We start from the raw sequence: 18,044 nt of genomic DNA, 5'->3' as shown, positions 1-18,044 counted from the left end.
AAGTCTCTTAAAAAATACTATATTAAAGACCTGCATTATTGTATCCTGTTATTACTACTGGGAACCCTGGTGGCGTAGTGGCTAAGTGCTACGGCTGCTAACCAAAAGGTCGGCAGTTCCAAATCCACCAGGCACTCCTTGGAAACTCTACAGGACAGTTCTACTCTGTCCTATAAGGTCGGTATGAGTTGGAATTGACTCAACAGCAATGCGTTTTTTACTATTACTATTAAATTATAGATTCTATATTGAACACTGTCCATCAAAACTTGCCGCCTCATATTTCTGCTGCAGGCATCACCTAACAGATTTCCTCGCTCATTTAAGAATGAAATAATAAAGTTAGAACCCTGATTTAGATGGCTAACCGCAACATACAATAGACTTGCTCTGAGTTTTACTGAATTGTACTTACACATTAAAAAGCCCATAACCGTATCACACCTCCCAGAAACACCTCCTCCTCACAGGCTTTAATAAACTCCTCCCATGTTTGAACTGCATACCACTAACTATAACTCTCATTCTAGAATACCACTCTATCACTTAATCTGAAAAAAATTTCTGAAAACTGCACTCAAACCAAGACTATGACACACCCCGTCGTCCAACTTCACATATACAAACTTCTATTAAACTACTCCTCTTTCAAGTCCTCCCAAAAAATTTCTACGATTACAAACACATATATACATATATAGACACACATATGTATAGGCAGATATACACATATGTATTTCAAATCCCAGCTCTGCCACGTTTGCTAGCCTATATCCTTGAACAAGTTTCTTAGACTCTTTGTGTCTCAGTTTCCTCATCTATAAAATGGAGGTATTAACAGTACCTACCTCACAGGATTATATGAAATTAAATGATTTAATACCTGTAAAGCACTAGAAGAGTGACTGGCACACAGTACTTGCTTTCATTGTTATTTTTATTAAAAATGTTCACTATCACTTAAAATGTATAGGATTTCATACCATTATACCTGAGGACATCGTAAGAACAAATACATCACTCTTTCCATAACAATTCAAATCCTGTTCAAATCCCTTCTCGAGTTCACACTCACTCACAGGTACACCACAGACACACACTGACCTCCAGCATATGCTACAACAGAATCCTTAGGGAATAAACTTTTGCCCGCTTAGAACTGCTTAGGGAAGAAAAAGTGTATGGCAAAATGAGTACTAAAGCAAAGGTGATGTAATACCACGTACAAAATAACAACTTCTCTGCTTCTTTTACTATAGATAGAGGAATGATAGACAAAGAATTACCTTCAAGGGTATTTTCTTGAACACATTTAGAACCCGGAACCACTCTGAAAAGCAACTTACTCACTTCTCAGTCCAATCCATTTACCTTGAAAAAATGTTTAACTGACTTTAGGTAGAAAATGTTCTTTGCACCACTCACTAAAAGTACTTAAATGATTCCAAATTGTCACTATGTTATAAATGTCACATACTTCGAAACATCACATACCTCAAAATATCATTTACTTGATAGGGAAAACTCCCAAAACACATTAGCAGAGTTCCTTCAAATTCTCAATGGCCAATGAGCTCTTTTAAAGAGAACCTTTCTTACATAAAGAAATGTGAATATTATAAACAAAAACATTGTAGATTCGATCTGAGTTCCCCTCAATTCAGCTCTGCAAGTTCACCTTCCCTGAAAATGTAGCCTAGCTTCCACAAAGCTAGGTGTTCTTCTCTACCATAGGAACAAATTCCCCTTACGAACTGTAAGTAATGTTAGAAAAGCAAAAAAAAATTTTCATAAATTTAATTTTTTTAAGTTTCTACAGTGCTTCATATTCTGCCAATAAACAAGTTAAATTAAAACGCATATTTTATAAGCAATATAATACCGTTCAACAAAAAGCTTAAGTTTTGTTCCCTTCAATATTCAAAGTACTTTTATGAAACAGGTGTATTCATAATCAATGATTATTTCCAATTCATAATCAATGATTATTCCCAATATACAGCATTAGTAAAGGTACCCCACAAAATAAGAAAAAAAACACTTTAACTTTGTCATATGAAGCTGAAAACCATGACATTCTTACTGTTACCTTTTAAATGCTTCAGCTGGGTTCCTCTCACATTCTCCAGGTTGTAGGAGACTTTGGACTGCTGGATCCCTTAGCTTGTCCTCGTATCCTTGGAGTAGTCCACTGCGGCAGATCTGGGCAACAAGACCTCTAATAAACCCTCCGACACACAAAGTATCAGAGTCCTGGGCTTTGCAGAAATGAAAGGCCAAAGCTTGGCGATGTAAACCTCTCTGCACGCTTGTAGGTGAACTTGGCCACAAAAGCTCAGTACACAGGGCCGTCTTGCCACTGCCAGGCCCTCCTACCAACAACACACCCCAGGCAGCCCCTTTTCCAGAGACAACACTAGCATTATTCCCAGAATTCATTACAAGGGATGGTGTGTTGACAGCACTATTGCAGCAGTTAGTTTTCTCCTGAAGGCAATGCTGAAGCTTGTGGAAAACCCACTCCCTACAGTAAAACTGCTTCCCCTGCAGTAAACTGGTTTGAGCCATTTTGCAGACTTTCTCTTCCCACGGATTAGTCATAATAGGTTTCTTATCTTCGACATTGGCTAGAATCTGGATACTTCAACACAGGTCCTTACATCCATTGAGGCATAACTTGCATATTAAGTTGACTTTGAATGACAGAAAACTCAACAGCCACAGAGTCCACTTGCCAATAGAATATGCATGGCTTTATCTGGCTCCTTATTCTTGATTAGCAGAGAATATATCAGTTTAATTGTTTAACTGACAGAAAAAATGCCTAGTTCCAAAACTCTGTAACACTCTTCCTATGTCTTGATGGATCACATAACTCCATGGCTACATCTGGAGTTTATGTGATTGTGGATGTTTCAAGTGTACAGATGAGACAACACATCTGGATAACTGAAGAGAAAGTCCAATCTTTCAGTCTGTACAAAATGTCCCTCCAGATTCCAACTGTGAACTGTGTATCTGAAAATTAGATTCAGAAAAGGCGCCCACTACGGTAAATGTCATCAAAGAGACTACACTTACACAGTACTTAGGTAGCTCTACAATTCTTGTTGAAGAACAGTCATTCAAAATACTAGACCTTGACAGTTCCAGGCATCTGGGCAACAGCCAGGGAACTGTTTCGGATTATGGTCTTTTATGTGGCAGAAATGACAGACTACTGTTAACACCTTTTTAATTCAAACCATTAATAAAATGTGTTTTCAAGACAGTAGATTCTTAATGAACCTGTTCACAGGTTTCTTGGTTTTAAGACGTCCGGATAATGAACAATTTCCACAAGCAACTACAATAAAACAAACAGAAACATCTTAGTGCAAAACACCATAAATTAAAAGCTTACTTACCAAGGATACAAGTTACCAGTTTAATTGATCTCAAAAGTCCATATACTTCACCTTCGGCACTTTCAAAAAGTTGGACAATTTACCCATCAAGTCATAATTACATTTTTCTGTCTCTATTTTTATTCCTCTATGATTATGCTCCACACATTTCAGTCAAGATACCCGAGATTTTTAAAACCTCACTGCAGAGAGAGGGGGAAATGCTTATGTGCCTATAGTAACATCCTTAACTCTGGCCAAAAAGGTCTTTCGTACTAGATTGGTAGAACAGCTCCAGTTAAGGAAGAACTATTCACTTGCAAGTCAGCCAGTTCAAGGACTGTTCCTACAGTAGCCACATCTCTTTGTGGATAGTTTGGGAAATCTAGAAGATTACCAGGGTTGCGGCCGGATGGGAAGTAGTTTTTCAAAAAGTGAGGGAGGGGAATATTCTTATCTGAATGATAAACCCCAACACAAACAGAACGTGAATCGTTCCTTCTCTGCGCCAAGGATGAAGGTCTGGGCATGACGGTCGGGAATGGAATCCACTACAGTGGCCGGAGAAAAGGCTGCTGGGGAGAATGCCTTCTGAGGCAGCAAAGGGATAAGGACCGGAGTGCTTCAGTGCTGGTGGGTGTTTGCCTACAGTTCTGGCCCCTAGTTTCAGCTGATAGAGACAAAAGGAACCCCGGGGTTCCCGGAGACGGGAACTACCCTCGGTGTGAGCCGCCCAAAGAGCCACAGGAGGGCCACCTCGGAGAGGCCACGGGTGGAGGTGCAGCCTGGATACCGAGGTCTTGCCATCCAGAGGCTGGGAGCGCCTCCGCACCCCGCCCCGCCCTGAGACTGGGGTGTGTCTTTTGAAGGGGGAGGGGGTGCCTGAGGTGCTTGCCTTCCCTGACTAGGGGTCGCCTCCCGGTCGGGGTCCAGCTCTGCGCTCCCAGCCTGCACCCCGGTCCCGCCCCCGCCCGGCCTTCGGCGGCGCGAGGAAAGAGGTCGGGGCTGGGGCTGGCGCTGGAGACTGGAGAGGGTGGGTCAGGTCCGAGCCCCAGCCTCAGCCCCGGAGCTTCCGATCTGAGGGAGGGGCCTCGCTTCCACCGCCGCCGCCGCCCCTCGGTTACCTCGGCCCCAGCCGCCGCCGTGCCCGCCGCTGCACCGCCGCCGCTGCGACTCTCAGCCTCAGACACTTGCTCCGCTGAGAAGCCGCCGCCGCCACCGCTCCCTGGACTCCAGCAGCAGTCGCCTCCTCCGCCCGGCCTTGGGCACGCTCCCACCTCCGGATCCTCCACTTGGTATCTGGCGACTGCCAGTTCCAGCTGCCCCAGCAGCCTCGGTCGCGCTCCTCCCAACCCCCACCGGCGAGCCGCCGCCGCCGCTGCCGCCGCCGTCAGGGCAGTGACTGTCTCAGGCAGCCCCGGACCGGGTCGGCTCCGCCCCGCCCCACTCCGCGGCCCCGCCCGCCCGGGCCCAGGCCCCGCCCCCGCCCCGCCGCTCGGCCTTTCTTTGCCCGCCGGCTCCGCCCCTTTTCTCTCCCCTCCCCCACCGCACCGGCCCGCGCCGCCCGTGCTGGGGCGTGTGCGGCCGCCTGGGACCCGCTGCCGGCACAGCGGGGAGACCTTTTCGGGGGCGGCCTTGGGGCCCCGCCTTTCCCGGGGCGGGCGGAGAACGGGGCGGGGGCTGCGTTCTCACGTCCCCGAGCTCACGCGAGTCGCTGCCCCCACCCACCCCGTCACCACTCGGCCCTGAGCCTTCCTTTGTCTTCAGGCCGGAGGGACTTGCTGGCTTTTGGGGCTGTATCTGCTCCTGTGAAGGGCAGTTGGGCAAGGGGAGTTTGCATCCCCGAGCCTCCGTCTTGCTCCTCAGCCGTCTGAGTCTCCCTTCAATCCCGAGGACGCTTTATACTTTTTCAGTCTGGGACCGGGAGAAGAACGGAGAAGATTGTTTTAAAAATAAAAACAGTAGGGTACACGGCGACGTTTGTCAACCGCCTGATGAAAAAGATGCGGTCTCCACTAGATGGAGGGCAAAAGCGGGGGTGACTGAGCCTCAGGCCTGTGTCCTTCTGGACGGCTAGATAACCCTCAGGGGCCACTACTGGGGAAAAGTCCATGGTCGAGGTCAGAATGTAGAGCCAGATGAAACGCCCAAGCGGACCTGCCCATGAGCCAGTTACTTTTAAACCAGACAGCCCAGTTGTTTGCACACGTGGACCTGGGTTATTTAGATTCCAAATTTCTGCTGGGAAAAGGTACTGTTAACTGGTCGAGTAGGAAATGTGTTATCTTTATTATTTTTGTTTTTTGTTCTCAATATAACAGAGCAGTCCGTCCATCTTTGAATGTGTTTATTTCCCCCAAATATTATGCCAGTCTCCCATGTTAGGAATTTCAGAGTATGGTTATCACACTTAACTAGAAAAACTAAGGAGATCGTGCTTGTGCTAACTATTCCGTATTGTTTATTCCCAGCCTATGAGGCTTGTTGATCTTACTAATTCAGCTAAGAACTGTAATTCATGTACCCTGAATTTTGGAGGTCTTTTCCAAAACACCAGCTTAGGCAGAACAGCATAAATTGTCCAGAATTAGAGAGATGAAAATTGACTTTTAAAAAAATGTACAATTTTAAATTGTGTTTGCTTAAGCAATTTTAATTACCACTTAGCTTGTTTGCCATGAAACTTTATAGTCATTGAATATGTTGAGTCAGTTTCGTGGTTGTAAAGATGTTTAGGGAAAATTTTCAATGAGAAATATGTGCTTCATACTGTCATTCCCATTGAGCTATTTATTAATACAAAAATTAAAATATTTTCCCAATGGAGAGTGAAGTTACAGAAATTTTTGATCAGTGTGCTTATCTTTTTAAATAACTAACCACCATCATGGAATGCTGTTTTTAATCACATCACAATAACTAAGCTGTAATTACTCTTCAGATCTACTTAGAAGTATATACTTGAATATAGTTTTATTTTATTTTTTGCTTTAAAATGTATTGCACGTTATATTTTATAGCTTTTTGCTTTCCCTGATAGAAGAGCATCTGGAGGGCAGGCAGTGTCCTACACATCTTGTATTCCCACCTAGCAAGAGCCCCAGCATGTAAACCGTGTCTGCACTTTCATTCCACAGTCTCTTAATTAGAGACTTCCTACGCACAGGGCATTATTTAGAGCACTGTGGCATGTTTCAAAGATGGATGCGCTACGATTTCTTAAGGTCTGGGAGGCTTTCTTTAGGAATGTCCATTTAACTTCCCAGGTTTCGATATGAATGAATGATCTTAAAAACACTTTCCATCTTCTCCCAACGAAACTGCTGCCTTTACGCCTTTCACCAAAAGTCTGGAATCTCCGCAGTTGGAAAGGGAGTCTTGTATATAGAAATGAGATGACCTTACAATTTATTGCCCAAACCAGGATTTTTTGAGAAAAAAAAGACAAGAATAATTAAAATTGTGTAATTCTTATATATATATTTTTTAATTCTTATATATACTTATTTATTGAATGACAACTTGGTATTATAATATTAGATACAGCTATTAAATAGTTCTTTTCAAAAACTATTTAAAAAAATAACATGTAAAAGTATATTAAAACCAAATTCTACAATTTTTTAAATTAATTATCTGAATGTTAAAAATGGCATAAGCAGAGTACTCAATCTTGGTACATATTCATACACTTCAGTTTCTTAGCTATATTCTCTCCAGTACCTACATACACCACCTGAAACCAAACTAAACCTGTTGCCATTGAATTGATTCCAACTCACAGCAACCCTATAGGACAGAGTAGAACTGCCCCATAGGATTTCCAAGGAGCAGCTCGTGGACTCGAACTGATGAACTTTTGGTTAGCCTCTGAGTGCTTAAATCACTGCACCACCAGGGCTCCAATACCTATACCGGGTACTGATACTTTTTCCAAAGAGTGCATTTTTTTTCAGTATGGTTTCCTATTTCCTTCTTTTTAATTTGTTCATAAAATTGACTGCAAGCTTCTTCACAGTTCCATAAATTTGAAATTGCAGCCACCTTCAACTAATGTGACTCTGTAGACCGTAATATCTTAATTGAGGAAATTTCTCTCTAAGTGTTGAGGTAGCTAGTAATTTCAAATCAATCTCTGCTAAGTAAAATACATTCTCAAGTCTAATTTATTTGTATTGAAATGAAATCTTTCAGCCCAAGTATTTTTACAGGTGCTGTCCTTTTTTAAAACCCCCATTCAGAGTACCTTCCATCAAACTTCCAACAAACCTCATCAGACATTTTCTTTATGATTATTTTCATGGTTTCATTCAAATTTAGATACTGCAAATTATAGGTCTTCTTAATTTTAATCCATTTGGATACAAAATGTAATTTTATCCTATTAAAAACAATAGGTCCATCAAAAGATTCTCACTACAACTTGAGATAGTCCAGAGCATTATTTTATAATGTTGGTGCTTTCATCATATGGTATTTTCAGTTCTTCTCTTCTTTGGTACGGTTTCATTTCAGTATCTTCCTATTTGCAAGCTTTATTTTCAACCATTGCGATACCTAAAAGCTGCAAACGTTGAATACTTTGATTTTAGAGTTCCAGTAATGCTGAACAAAATGTTATCAAAATTTTGAGGATTCATTTTCAAGAAAGCTTAACTAGTGTAAGTCACTCAGACCTATTTATAAGTAATTCTTCAAAGAGTTGTCACTGGCAGTCTTTCAGATTTTACCACAAATTTAAAGAAATCTGTTCACTGTACAAAAGCATTGGCCCAGTTTCTATATTCTCTACTGCAGGGAAACACAGCCTGTATTTCTAGATATCTCGTATATACCTTAGAGTCCCTGGATGGTACAAACTGCTAAAGGTTTCGGCTGCTAGCAGAAACGGTGGAAGTTTCAGTTCATATAGAGGTTCCTCAGAAGAAAGGCCTGGCAATCTATGTCTGAATAATTATCCATTTGAAAACCCTGTATAGTACAGTTCTACTCTGACACCCATGGAGTCACCTGGTAAGACATATATATAAAAAAAAAACCAAACCCGTTCCCGTCGAGTCGATTCCAACTCATAGCTTCCCTATAGGACAGAGTAGAACTTCCCCATAGAGTTTCTAAGGAGCGCCTGGCGGATTCGAACTGCCGACCCTTTGGTTAGCAGCCATAGCTCTTAACCACTATGCTACCAGGGTTTCCAAAACATGTACAACTTACCTTTAATTTTTCACCTTTACCACTGATTCTCACTACTGGCAGCCTCACGGGTTCATGCGTGTGAAAGGCAGCAGAATTAGGCCGTGGCACACCTGTCTGGTACTCCAAACAGCAGGCAGAATCAGTAATATTGAATATTTCTCTACCACCAAGACCACGATTTGGTTGTACTTAACCAGTTATACCAGACTATGTTTTGTTTTATTAGCTAGTACCCTGCATGCTGGCCTTGAAAGGAAAGGGTTGTTACTTTTCATCTGGAAAGAATGGAGAAAAGAGTTATGACTGGTAGTATTTCGGATTTGCCACACATTTAAAAAAAAGAACTGTGTTCACTGCTAATGCATTGCACACCCTATTAAATAAGACCATGGCAGAAGCTGGAAACAAAACCATGAAGGCCTACCAAACCCATTCCACATTATTTTAATGCTATTATGAATAACAGTGCTTTCTTTACCCATACACACACACACACACACACACACCCCGTTAGTTTATGTTAATCAGGCTTGACTTAGACCTAGACTATAGAAAGGCTTTGATTGACATGGTAAGAATAATGTAGAAACATCCAACTTTAAATAATCTCTTAAAAAGAAATTTTATTTAAATTTCAGTCTTTTATCTTAAAATGCCAGGTGTCTTTGCTTCTGTTCTTGAAAACAATCCTAAAACTATTCACTGTACAAAAGCTTTAGCCCACTTTCTATATTCTTTACAGCAGGGAAACTCAGCCTGTATTTCCAGATATTTCATGTATACCTTGGAGTCCCTGGGTGGTGAAAACTGTTAAAAAAAGAACAGAGTTCTTTTTTAAATCTGTGGGCAAATCTGAATTTTAGGGTTTTTTTTTTTTTTTTTGCTAATAAAATTTGTTAGGTATGGGCCTTGCTTTCTAGTAATTAAAAAAAGACCCAAAAGGAGATTTATTTTACAAAATCACCAGGCAAGAGTAATGAAGACTCACTAGCTGTGGTTATTGAGTAGCTGGCTACAACACTCTACCTTTGTCCTACCAGCTCCTAAATAATAAATACAGTGAAAACTCTCAATACACCCCAAAATTATACCTACAGTACACATGATAGCGTGAATCTGAAATTCATATCCTTGTCCTGCCTCTCATATGCCAAAAGGAATTTAAAGAAGGAAGTTAAGATCCTCTGAAATGTATCTATTCGTTGAACTCTCCTAACTACTTTTTCCTGCCTTTTCTTCTGTAGGTTTATATATAGTTTAACTGACTTTCCAAAGCCCAGCCACAAAGTCATCATCCACTCTTTCATCAGTTCTCTCATCCTGATAGTTGACGTTCATGAAATATTCTCTGAACTACATTTATAAAAACCTGAGAACAGGTGAAACTGACTTACTAATAAGTGACATTACCGACTCCTCTGTCGTATGGTAGTACGTAATAAAAGCAATAATTACATGTAATTATAGTAATTTGAAACTAAGGCTAAATGTCATATGTCGAGGTGAACTTTCAGAACTTTATTATGTCCCCCCTTGAATTCTTTGAATAGATTTCAGTGAAACATTAGGTAAATTAATCATTTGCTTCGCTGCACGTAATTTACTACCTTGATGGGTTCACAAGTAAATGAGAGATACGTTATTTATTGTCTTCAAACTCTCTGCTTGTCTAGAACCTCACCTTTTATAGTTTTTTTTTCCCCCCCAAGTCTCTATTACTTGCTAAGCCAACATACCTTGGCATTGGCAACCTCAGGAAGGTAGGTTGTATTAATTTGGGAGATTAACATTATATTAAAAATATATATATTATTTTTTTTTAGAAATCATGAAAATAATCTGCACAAATAGTCTGTGGGAATAATGTATTTTCGAGGACATATCCCTAAGGTCACAGAGCCTCCTGTGTATCCCATGCTTCCCATCCTACACATGTTGCCGGGCAACTCATTTATATTACACGGTACAGGCAGGGACAGTTCTACAGCATAGCAGTGCCAAGGGGCCTATGACAGGGTGGTCAGATTCTCAGAAGCTGTTTCTTAGTTTTTTCTAAATTGGATTGCATGTTAAATGGCCTCAGGGAGGTGATTCATAATTCCCTTATTAGTCAATTATGTCTACCAAACCCAAAAAACCCGTTGCTATCGAGTCGATCCTGACTCATAGCAACCCTATAGGATAGAGTAGAACTGCCCTGTAGAGTTTCCAAGGAGCACCTGGTCAATTTGAACTGCTGACCTTTTGGTAAGCAGCTGTAGCACTTAGCCACTATGCCACCAGGGTGCCTATAGGTGCCTTTATTTCTTATTAGCACTCTTCAGGAGCCTAATATATTTTTCTTATTATAATATTCCCTTGGAGTGTTTAAATTATTTTTATTTTCACTGAACTTCAACGAAGCGCTTTCTGTTTTTGAAAAATTTATGACGATAAAAATGTAAAAAAATCCCCACGTCTAGAACTGAATGGGTTGAGGAGCACCATATGCCAAGAATTTTACCTGAAATTAACACATTATCTGAGATGATTGTTATATTTGAAACATACTGTCTTAGTTATCTAGTGCTGCTATAACAGGAATACCACAGATGGATGGCTTTAACAAAGAGAAATTTATTCTCTCACAGTCTAGGAGGCTAGAAGTCCAAATTCAGGGTGCCAGCTCCAGGGGAAGGCTTTCTTTCTCTACCAGCTCTGGGCAAAGGTCCTTGTCATCAATCTTCCCCAGTGGAGAAGCTTCTCAGAGCAGGGACCTCGGGTCCAAAGGACGAAAGCTCCTAACTCTATTTTCTTGGTCGTCTGAGGTTCCCCTATCTCTCTGCTCACTTCTCTCTTTTATATCTCTAAAGAGATTGGCTTACATTGTAGATTAACCTTGTAGATTGAGCCTACATAACTGCCAATAATCCCATCTCATTAACATCATAGAGATAGGATTTACAACACATAGGAAAATCACATCAGATGACAAAATGGTGGACTGTCACACAACACTGGGAATCATGACCTAGCGAAGTTGACAGGTATTTTTGGAGGGCACAATTCAATCCATGACACATAACATCTACAATTACTTTCTGAAAGCTCATATATAGATTACCACTCTCTTGAAAAATGAAATAATTGTTTTCATGCCTTTTTTTCCAACTAGTAATACTACCTGTTATAAGTAGACTCCAAAGATGGCCCCAAATGAACTATACCTTCTGGAATTTATGCCCTTAAGTAGTCTTTTTTGAGCCCTGGTGGTGCAGGATTAAGAGCTCAGCTGCTAACCAAAAGGTCAGCAGTTAGAATCTACGAGCCTCTCCTTGGGAACACTATGAGTCAGTTCTACTTTGTCCTGTAGGGTCGCTATGAGTTGGAACTACTCGATGGCAATGGGTTTGGTTTTAGTTTGGGAAGCAGTCTTTTCACCCTGTATCTGATATCATCTGTAACTTGCATTAACCAGTAGAATGGGGTAGAAGTGATCCTATACTAGCTCCAGGGCTAGATTTACAGAGGACTGGCAGCTTCTGTGTCCTACCTTTGGGAAGCTCTAAGATGCCATCAAAGAAGTCTGGCACCCTGTTGAAAAGACCATATGGAGAAACCACATGAGGAAGCTGCAGGGGAGGCTCTGAGATTATATGGAGAGATACAGACCCAGTCACCCCACATCCCAGTTGGGTTTTCTGATGACTCCAGTCTCAGCCGCCATTTGCTGCAACCTCATGAGGAATCCCACATGAGAGGAGTGTAAGAATTGTCCTGCTGAGACCAATCAAACCACAAACCAGAAGATATATCAAAATGATTGCTATGTTAAGCCTCTAAGTTGTGATGGGGTAGGGTGGGGGCATATAATATAAGAAAAAACAACTAAAAAGACTACCTGATGAAAATAAGAAATCTCCTAGTGTTCTGCAAATACCAAATATAACTTCTTACATCCTTCTCTTCATCCTGTCTCTTGGGCAATTGAAATATCTGTGGAGAAGTAAAAAGACATCTTTTATTTGTACCGTCCTACTTTTCTATGAAGAAGCCCTGGTGGTTCAACAATTAAGTGCTCGGCTGCTAACTGAAAAGTTAACAATTTGAACCCACCCAGAGGCTCTGTGGGAGAAAGACCTGGTGATCTGCCTCTGTAAAGATTACAGTCAAGAAAACTCTATGGAGTAGCTCTGTTCTGCACACATGGGGTCTCCATGAGTTGTAATCAATTTGACAGCAGCTGGGTTTTGTTTGTTTTCCTATGATACATACACTAACCATTTGAGAAATAATTGGAGAAATGAAATGGAAGTCAAGTAACCTAGATGAGAATTTATATTTATTTCCGGTTTCTTTTCCCTCCACTGCTGTTGTTAGGTGCTGTCGAGTCGGCTCTGACTCATAGAGACCCTACGTACAACAGAATGAAACACTGCCCAGTCCTACGCCATCCTCATGATCGCTATTATGCTGGAGCTGATTCTTACAGCCGGTGTGTCAATCCATCACTTTGAGGATCTTCTCTTTCTTTGTGGACCCTCTACCAAGCATGATGTCCTTCTTCTCGGACTGGTCCCTCTTGATAACATGCCCAAAGTATGTGTGACAAAGTCTTGCCATTCTTCCATCAAAGGAGCATTCTGATTATACTTCGTCCAAGACAGATTTGTCTGTTGGGAACAAATCCTGAGGCCCCATTTTTCTTCATATAATCGAGCTTCTCAGATTATTTGCTCAGCACACAGATTGAATAGGTATGGTTGAAGGATACAAACCCGGCGCATGCTTTTTCTGACTTTGAGCTACGCGGTATCCCCTTGTTCTGTTCGAATGACTGCCTCTTGGTCTATGTACAGGTTCCTCATGAGCACAGTTAAGTGTTCTGGAATTCCCATTCTTCACAATGTCGTGCATAATTTGTTATGATCCACACAGTCGAATGCCTTTGCATAGTCAATAAAACACAGGTAAACATCTTTCTGGTATTCTCTGCTTTCAGCCAGGATCCATCTGACATCAGCACTGATATCCCTGGTTCCATGTCCTCTTCTGAATCTGGCCTGAATTTCTGGCGGTTCCTTCGGATATACTATGCTGCAGCAGCTTTCAGCCAGGATCCATCTGACATCCGCACTGATATCCCCACTCCACGTCCTCTTCTGAATCAGCCTGAATTTCTGGTAGTTCCTTGTCGATGTACTGCTGCAACTGCTTTTGAATCATCTCCAGCAAAATGTTACTTGTGTGTGGTATTAATGATATTGTTCAATAATTCCTGCATTCTGTTGGATCACCTTTCTTTGGAATAAGCATAAATATGGATCTCTTCCAGTCAGTTGGCCAAGTAGCTGTCTTCCAGATCTCTTGGCATAGACAAGTGGGCACTTTCAGCTCTGCATTCATTTTTTGAAAACATCTCAATCGGTATTCTGTTAATTCCTGGAGCGTTGTTGTTTGCCAGTGCCTTCAGTGCAGCTTGGACTTCTCATCCAGTACCACCAGTTCTTGATCATAAGCTACCTCCTGAAATGATTAAATGTTGACCAATTCTTTTTGGTACAATGACTCTGTATTCCTTCCATCTTCTTTTGATGCTTCCTGAGTCATTCGATATTTTGTCCATAGAATCCTTCAATATTGCAACTTGAGGCTTGATTTTCTCTTCAGCTGTTTCAGCTTGAGAAATGCCAAAGGTGTTCTTCCCTTTTGGTTTTCAAACTCCATCTTTGCACATATCATTATAATACTTTACTTTTTCTTCTCGAGCCACACTTTGAAATCTTCCGTTCAGCTATTTTATTTCATCATTTCTTCCATTTGCTTAGCTACTTGACATTCAAGACCAAGTTTCAGAGTCTTTTCTGACATCCATTTTGGTTTTTCTTTTCTTTCCTGTCTTTTCGATGACCTCTTTCTTCATGTATGATGTCTTTGATGTCATTCCAAAACTCATCTGGTCTTCGGTCATTAGTGTTCAATCTATTTTTGAGATGGTGTCTTAGTCATCTGGTGCTGCTATAACAGAAATACCACAAGTGGATGACTTTACAAGATAAGTTTATTCTCTCACAGTTCAGTAGGCTAGAAGTTTGAATTCAGGGCACTGGCTCCAGGAGAAGGATTTCTCTCTCTGTTGCTCTGGAGGAGGGTCCTTGTCATCAGTCCTCCCTTGGTCTGGGAGCATCCCAGTGGAGGAACCTCAGGACCAAAGGACGCGCTCTGCTTCCAGTGCTGCTTTCTTGGTGGTACGAGGCGCCCGTGTCTCTCAGCTCTCTTCTGTCTTTTATATCTCAAAAGAAATTAGCTTAAAACACTACCTAATCTTGTAGACCTCAATATAATTGCTGCTTATCCATTTTATTACATCATAGTGATAGGACTTAAAACATATTGGAAAATCACATAAAATAGTGGACAGTCACATAAAATGTTGGACAATCACACAATACTGAGAATCATGGCCCAGCTAAGTTGACAGATATTTTCTGGGGACACAATTCAATCCATGAACAGATGGTCTCTAAATTCAGGTGGGATATACCTCAAGGTCGTACTTTGGCTCACGTGGACTTGTTCTAATTTTCTTCAGCTTCAACTTGAACTTAATATGAGCAGTTCTTGGTCTGTTCCGTAGTCAGCCCCTGGCCTTCTTGTAACTGATGATATTGAGCTTTTCAATTGCTTCTTTCCACTACATATTCCTTATCACATTAGAAACCTTTATTCAGCAAGGAAGCTTCTGGCTCCAGCCTATCCCACAGCAATAACATAAAACAACATCTGGTTCCAGCACATAGCCTCATAATAAAAAAGAATCAAAAGTTCCTTTCTCAATTTACCTAAAGTTTTACGTACAACTGAGCCGGTATGTTGAGGAGAGTAGGGTGGGGGAATCTAAATCAGAAGCAACTTATCTCTATAACATTTATTTATATTCTGAGTGCCTAGGATTTGTAACTGCTTCAAAATTTAAAAAGAAGAAAACCCTACTGTTTTTGTTTAGCATTAGTCTTAGTTAAAACCATTTGTTTACCTTATTTTGCTTTTTTATAGAGAATTCTACATGTGTTGGGTGGTGCAAATGGTTAAGCACTCAACTACTAGCCAAAAGGCTGGTGGTTCAAACACACCCAAAGCTGCCTTGGAAGACAGGCCTAGCGATCTGCTTTCAAAAGGCCACAGCCTCGAAAACCCTAAGAAACAGTTCTGCCCTGCACACATGGGGTCACCATCAGTCTGAGTCAACTCAACGGCAGCTAACAACGACAACATATTCATTCAAGAATACATTCTTAAAGAACTTATGTGAATAAAAGATAGATGTAAATTTAGAATGAGTCAGGTGAATAAACAGTAACATTTCATTTCTAAGTGTATTTTAAAATACTAGAATATTTAACATGCAGGTAAATGAACTTACTAGAATCCAAGGTCATACTTTTACTTGATAGTCCCTCTGAATTTATTGATAAAATCTCAAAATGAGAATACTAAAACCAAATATATTTCAATCAAATCAAGGGGACTAAGAGCCCAGAGAAGGCAGGAAGGAAAGCGATCACCTTCACACTTGTAGCAGCATGCTTTCTCAAAGAGAAAGAAACTTTTTCTAAGAGATGACGTGGAAGAAAGAAAGAAAAAAAAAAAAAAATATATATATATATATATATATGGTTTGAATAGAAGGATTACATCCGAGAAACTCAGCATTCTCGGTAAGGTGGTATCATTTTTCGAATGTTAAAAGATTCCCACTTCTCAGGAAAGTATAGTTTCAGTCACCTCATGGTAGGTTTGCCTGGGCTGGTTCTGCTTTTAAAGTGAAAGCCTCATGTTAAGGGACCCCAATCAGCTGATCACTCTATGTCGTATCAAGATGGTTGTCTATCTCTAGCTTCTCTTATCCATTCGAGACAGGAAGAAGATGAGGAAGAAGCAGTAAACAAGTGGGGGGGGGGGGGTGACACCTGTGTTAGGAATTTCAGCACACTTCTACTTATATCTAATCTATCAGAATAAGGCAAGGTAGGCCAGGAAATAGACTTTATTAGCTAGACAGATTGCTTGCCCTGAAAAATCAGGGTTCTATCAGTAAGAAGTAGTGGACAAAATTTATTAGGTAGACAATTAGCTGTCTCTCCCTAATTTTGTGACTTTCTCTAGGAATATTCAACATCTCCGGAGCAGGAAAGGAGAAAACAGACAATGAAGGTGTTGTGCATTGAATTGTGCCCCCCAAAAATGTTTGTCAACCTGAGTAGACCATGATTCCCAGTATCGTGTGATTGTCCACCATTTTATCCTCTGATGTGGTTTTCCTATGTGTTGTAAATCCTACCTGTGTGATGTTAATGAGGCAGGTTTAGAGGCAGCTATGATAATGAGGCAGTTACTCAATCTATACGATTAGTTTGTGTCTTAAATCGATCTCTTCTGAGATACAAAAGAGTAAAAAAGCCAGCAGAGACTTGGGGACCTCATATCACCAAGAAAGCAGTGTCAGGAGAAGAGCTCTTCCTTTGGACCTGGTGTCCCTGTGCTGAGAAGCTACTAGTCCAGTGGAAGATTGATGACAAGGACCTTCCTCTAGAGCCAACAGACAGAGAAAGCCTTCTCCTGGAGCTGAGGTCTTGAATTTGGACTTCCAGCCTCCTAGGCTGTGAAAGAATAAATGTCTTTATGTTAAAGCCGTCCACTTATGGTATTTCTGTTATAGCATCACTAGATAACTAAGACAGAAAGTAAACCAGACTAGGGATTGTCAAAGAAATAAAATCAGAAGATAGAGGGAACAAATTATTTTGGTGTATGAATATCATTATTGAAATGGCTCATCATGTAATGAATACTGGAGAGGAAGTTCAGTAAAGCCAGAAAGGGTGTGATCTACCGAGAAAATGATAGAAGGAAGAGGAATTTAGAATAAAATATCAAGATTCCTGTTAGATCATAGGAGAAAACATTTATATGAGAAAGCCACTGGTTTCTTTCACTTTGTTGGTATCAGGTATTTTTGGTTTCCATGGAGTAGTCACTGAGTAGTCCTCTGTTGTTCATTTTAATGTTCTGAAATATAAGCAGGACGTTTTAAATAAAATTTGTATTAAAATCATAATGGTTCTATTACATTGATAATAAATCAGTGAAGACATTAGCAATGAAAATGGAAATTGAATAGATAAGAAAACAAGCAGCGTGTAAAGCTAAGCTAAGCGTTTTAATGTCATATGACGATTTGAACAGACCATGGATTGAAAAGAAAAACAATGGAATTGAGAACATGACCTTCTATTTAAGTTAGACCACATTTAAATTCATATTAAAAACCCACAAAAAAACATTATATGCATTTATTCAGACTAAAAATCTCTGTGTTAAGAGAGGTAGTTATATGTGAACCTAATCCCAAACCAGTGGTATTAAAATAAATACATTAAAGGATTAGTAAGACATAACGGGTCTGGAATTTTCCAAACATCC

General features: G+C 40.7%; 1 protein-coding gene across 2 annotated transcripts in view; it reads right to left on the bottom strand.

Moving 5' to 3' along the window:
• Positions 1–4,768, bottom strand: part of ANKRD50 (ankyrin repeat domain containing 50) — a 58,154-nt gene extending 53,386 nt beyond the window's left edge. The window contains exons 1-2 of one of the 2 annotated variants that reach the window (XM_064285359.1): positions 4,511–4,768; positions 2,090–3,346 (exon numbers count right to left, since the gene is read on the bottom strand). In XM_064285359.1, coding sequence (XP_064141429.1) covers positions 2,090–2,601 — 512 coding nt within the window. In that variant the 5' untranslated portion in view covers positions 2,602–3,346; positions 4,511–4,768. The other variant, XM_003410432.4, reaches the window with a different exon arrangement.
• Positions 4,769–18,044: the final 13,276 nt, after the last annotated feature.

This window comes from Loxodonta africana, chromosome 5 (genome assembly GCF_030014295.1).
Source record: "Loxodonta africana isolate mLoxAfr1 chromosome 5, mLoxAfr1.hap2, whole genome shotgun sequence".
NCBI classification, from domain to species: domain Eukaryota; kingdom Metazoa; phylum Chordata; class Mammalia; order Proboscidea; family Elephantidae; genus Loxodonta; species Loxodonta africana.
Note: the sequence above shows the minus strand (reverse complement) of the source record. Positions and strands in the feature narration are given on the sequence as shown.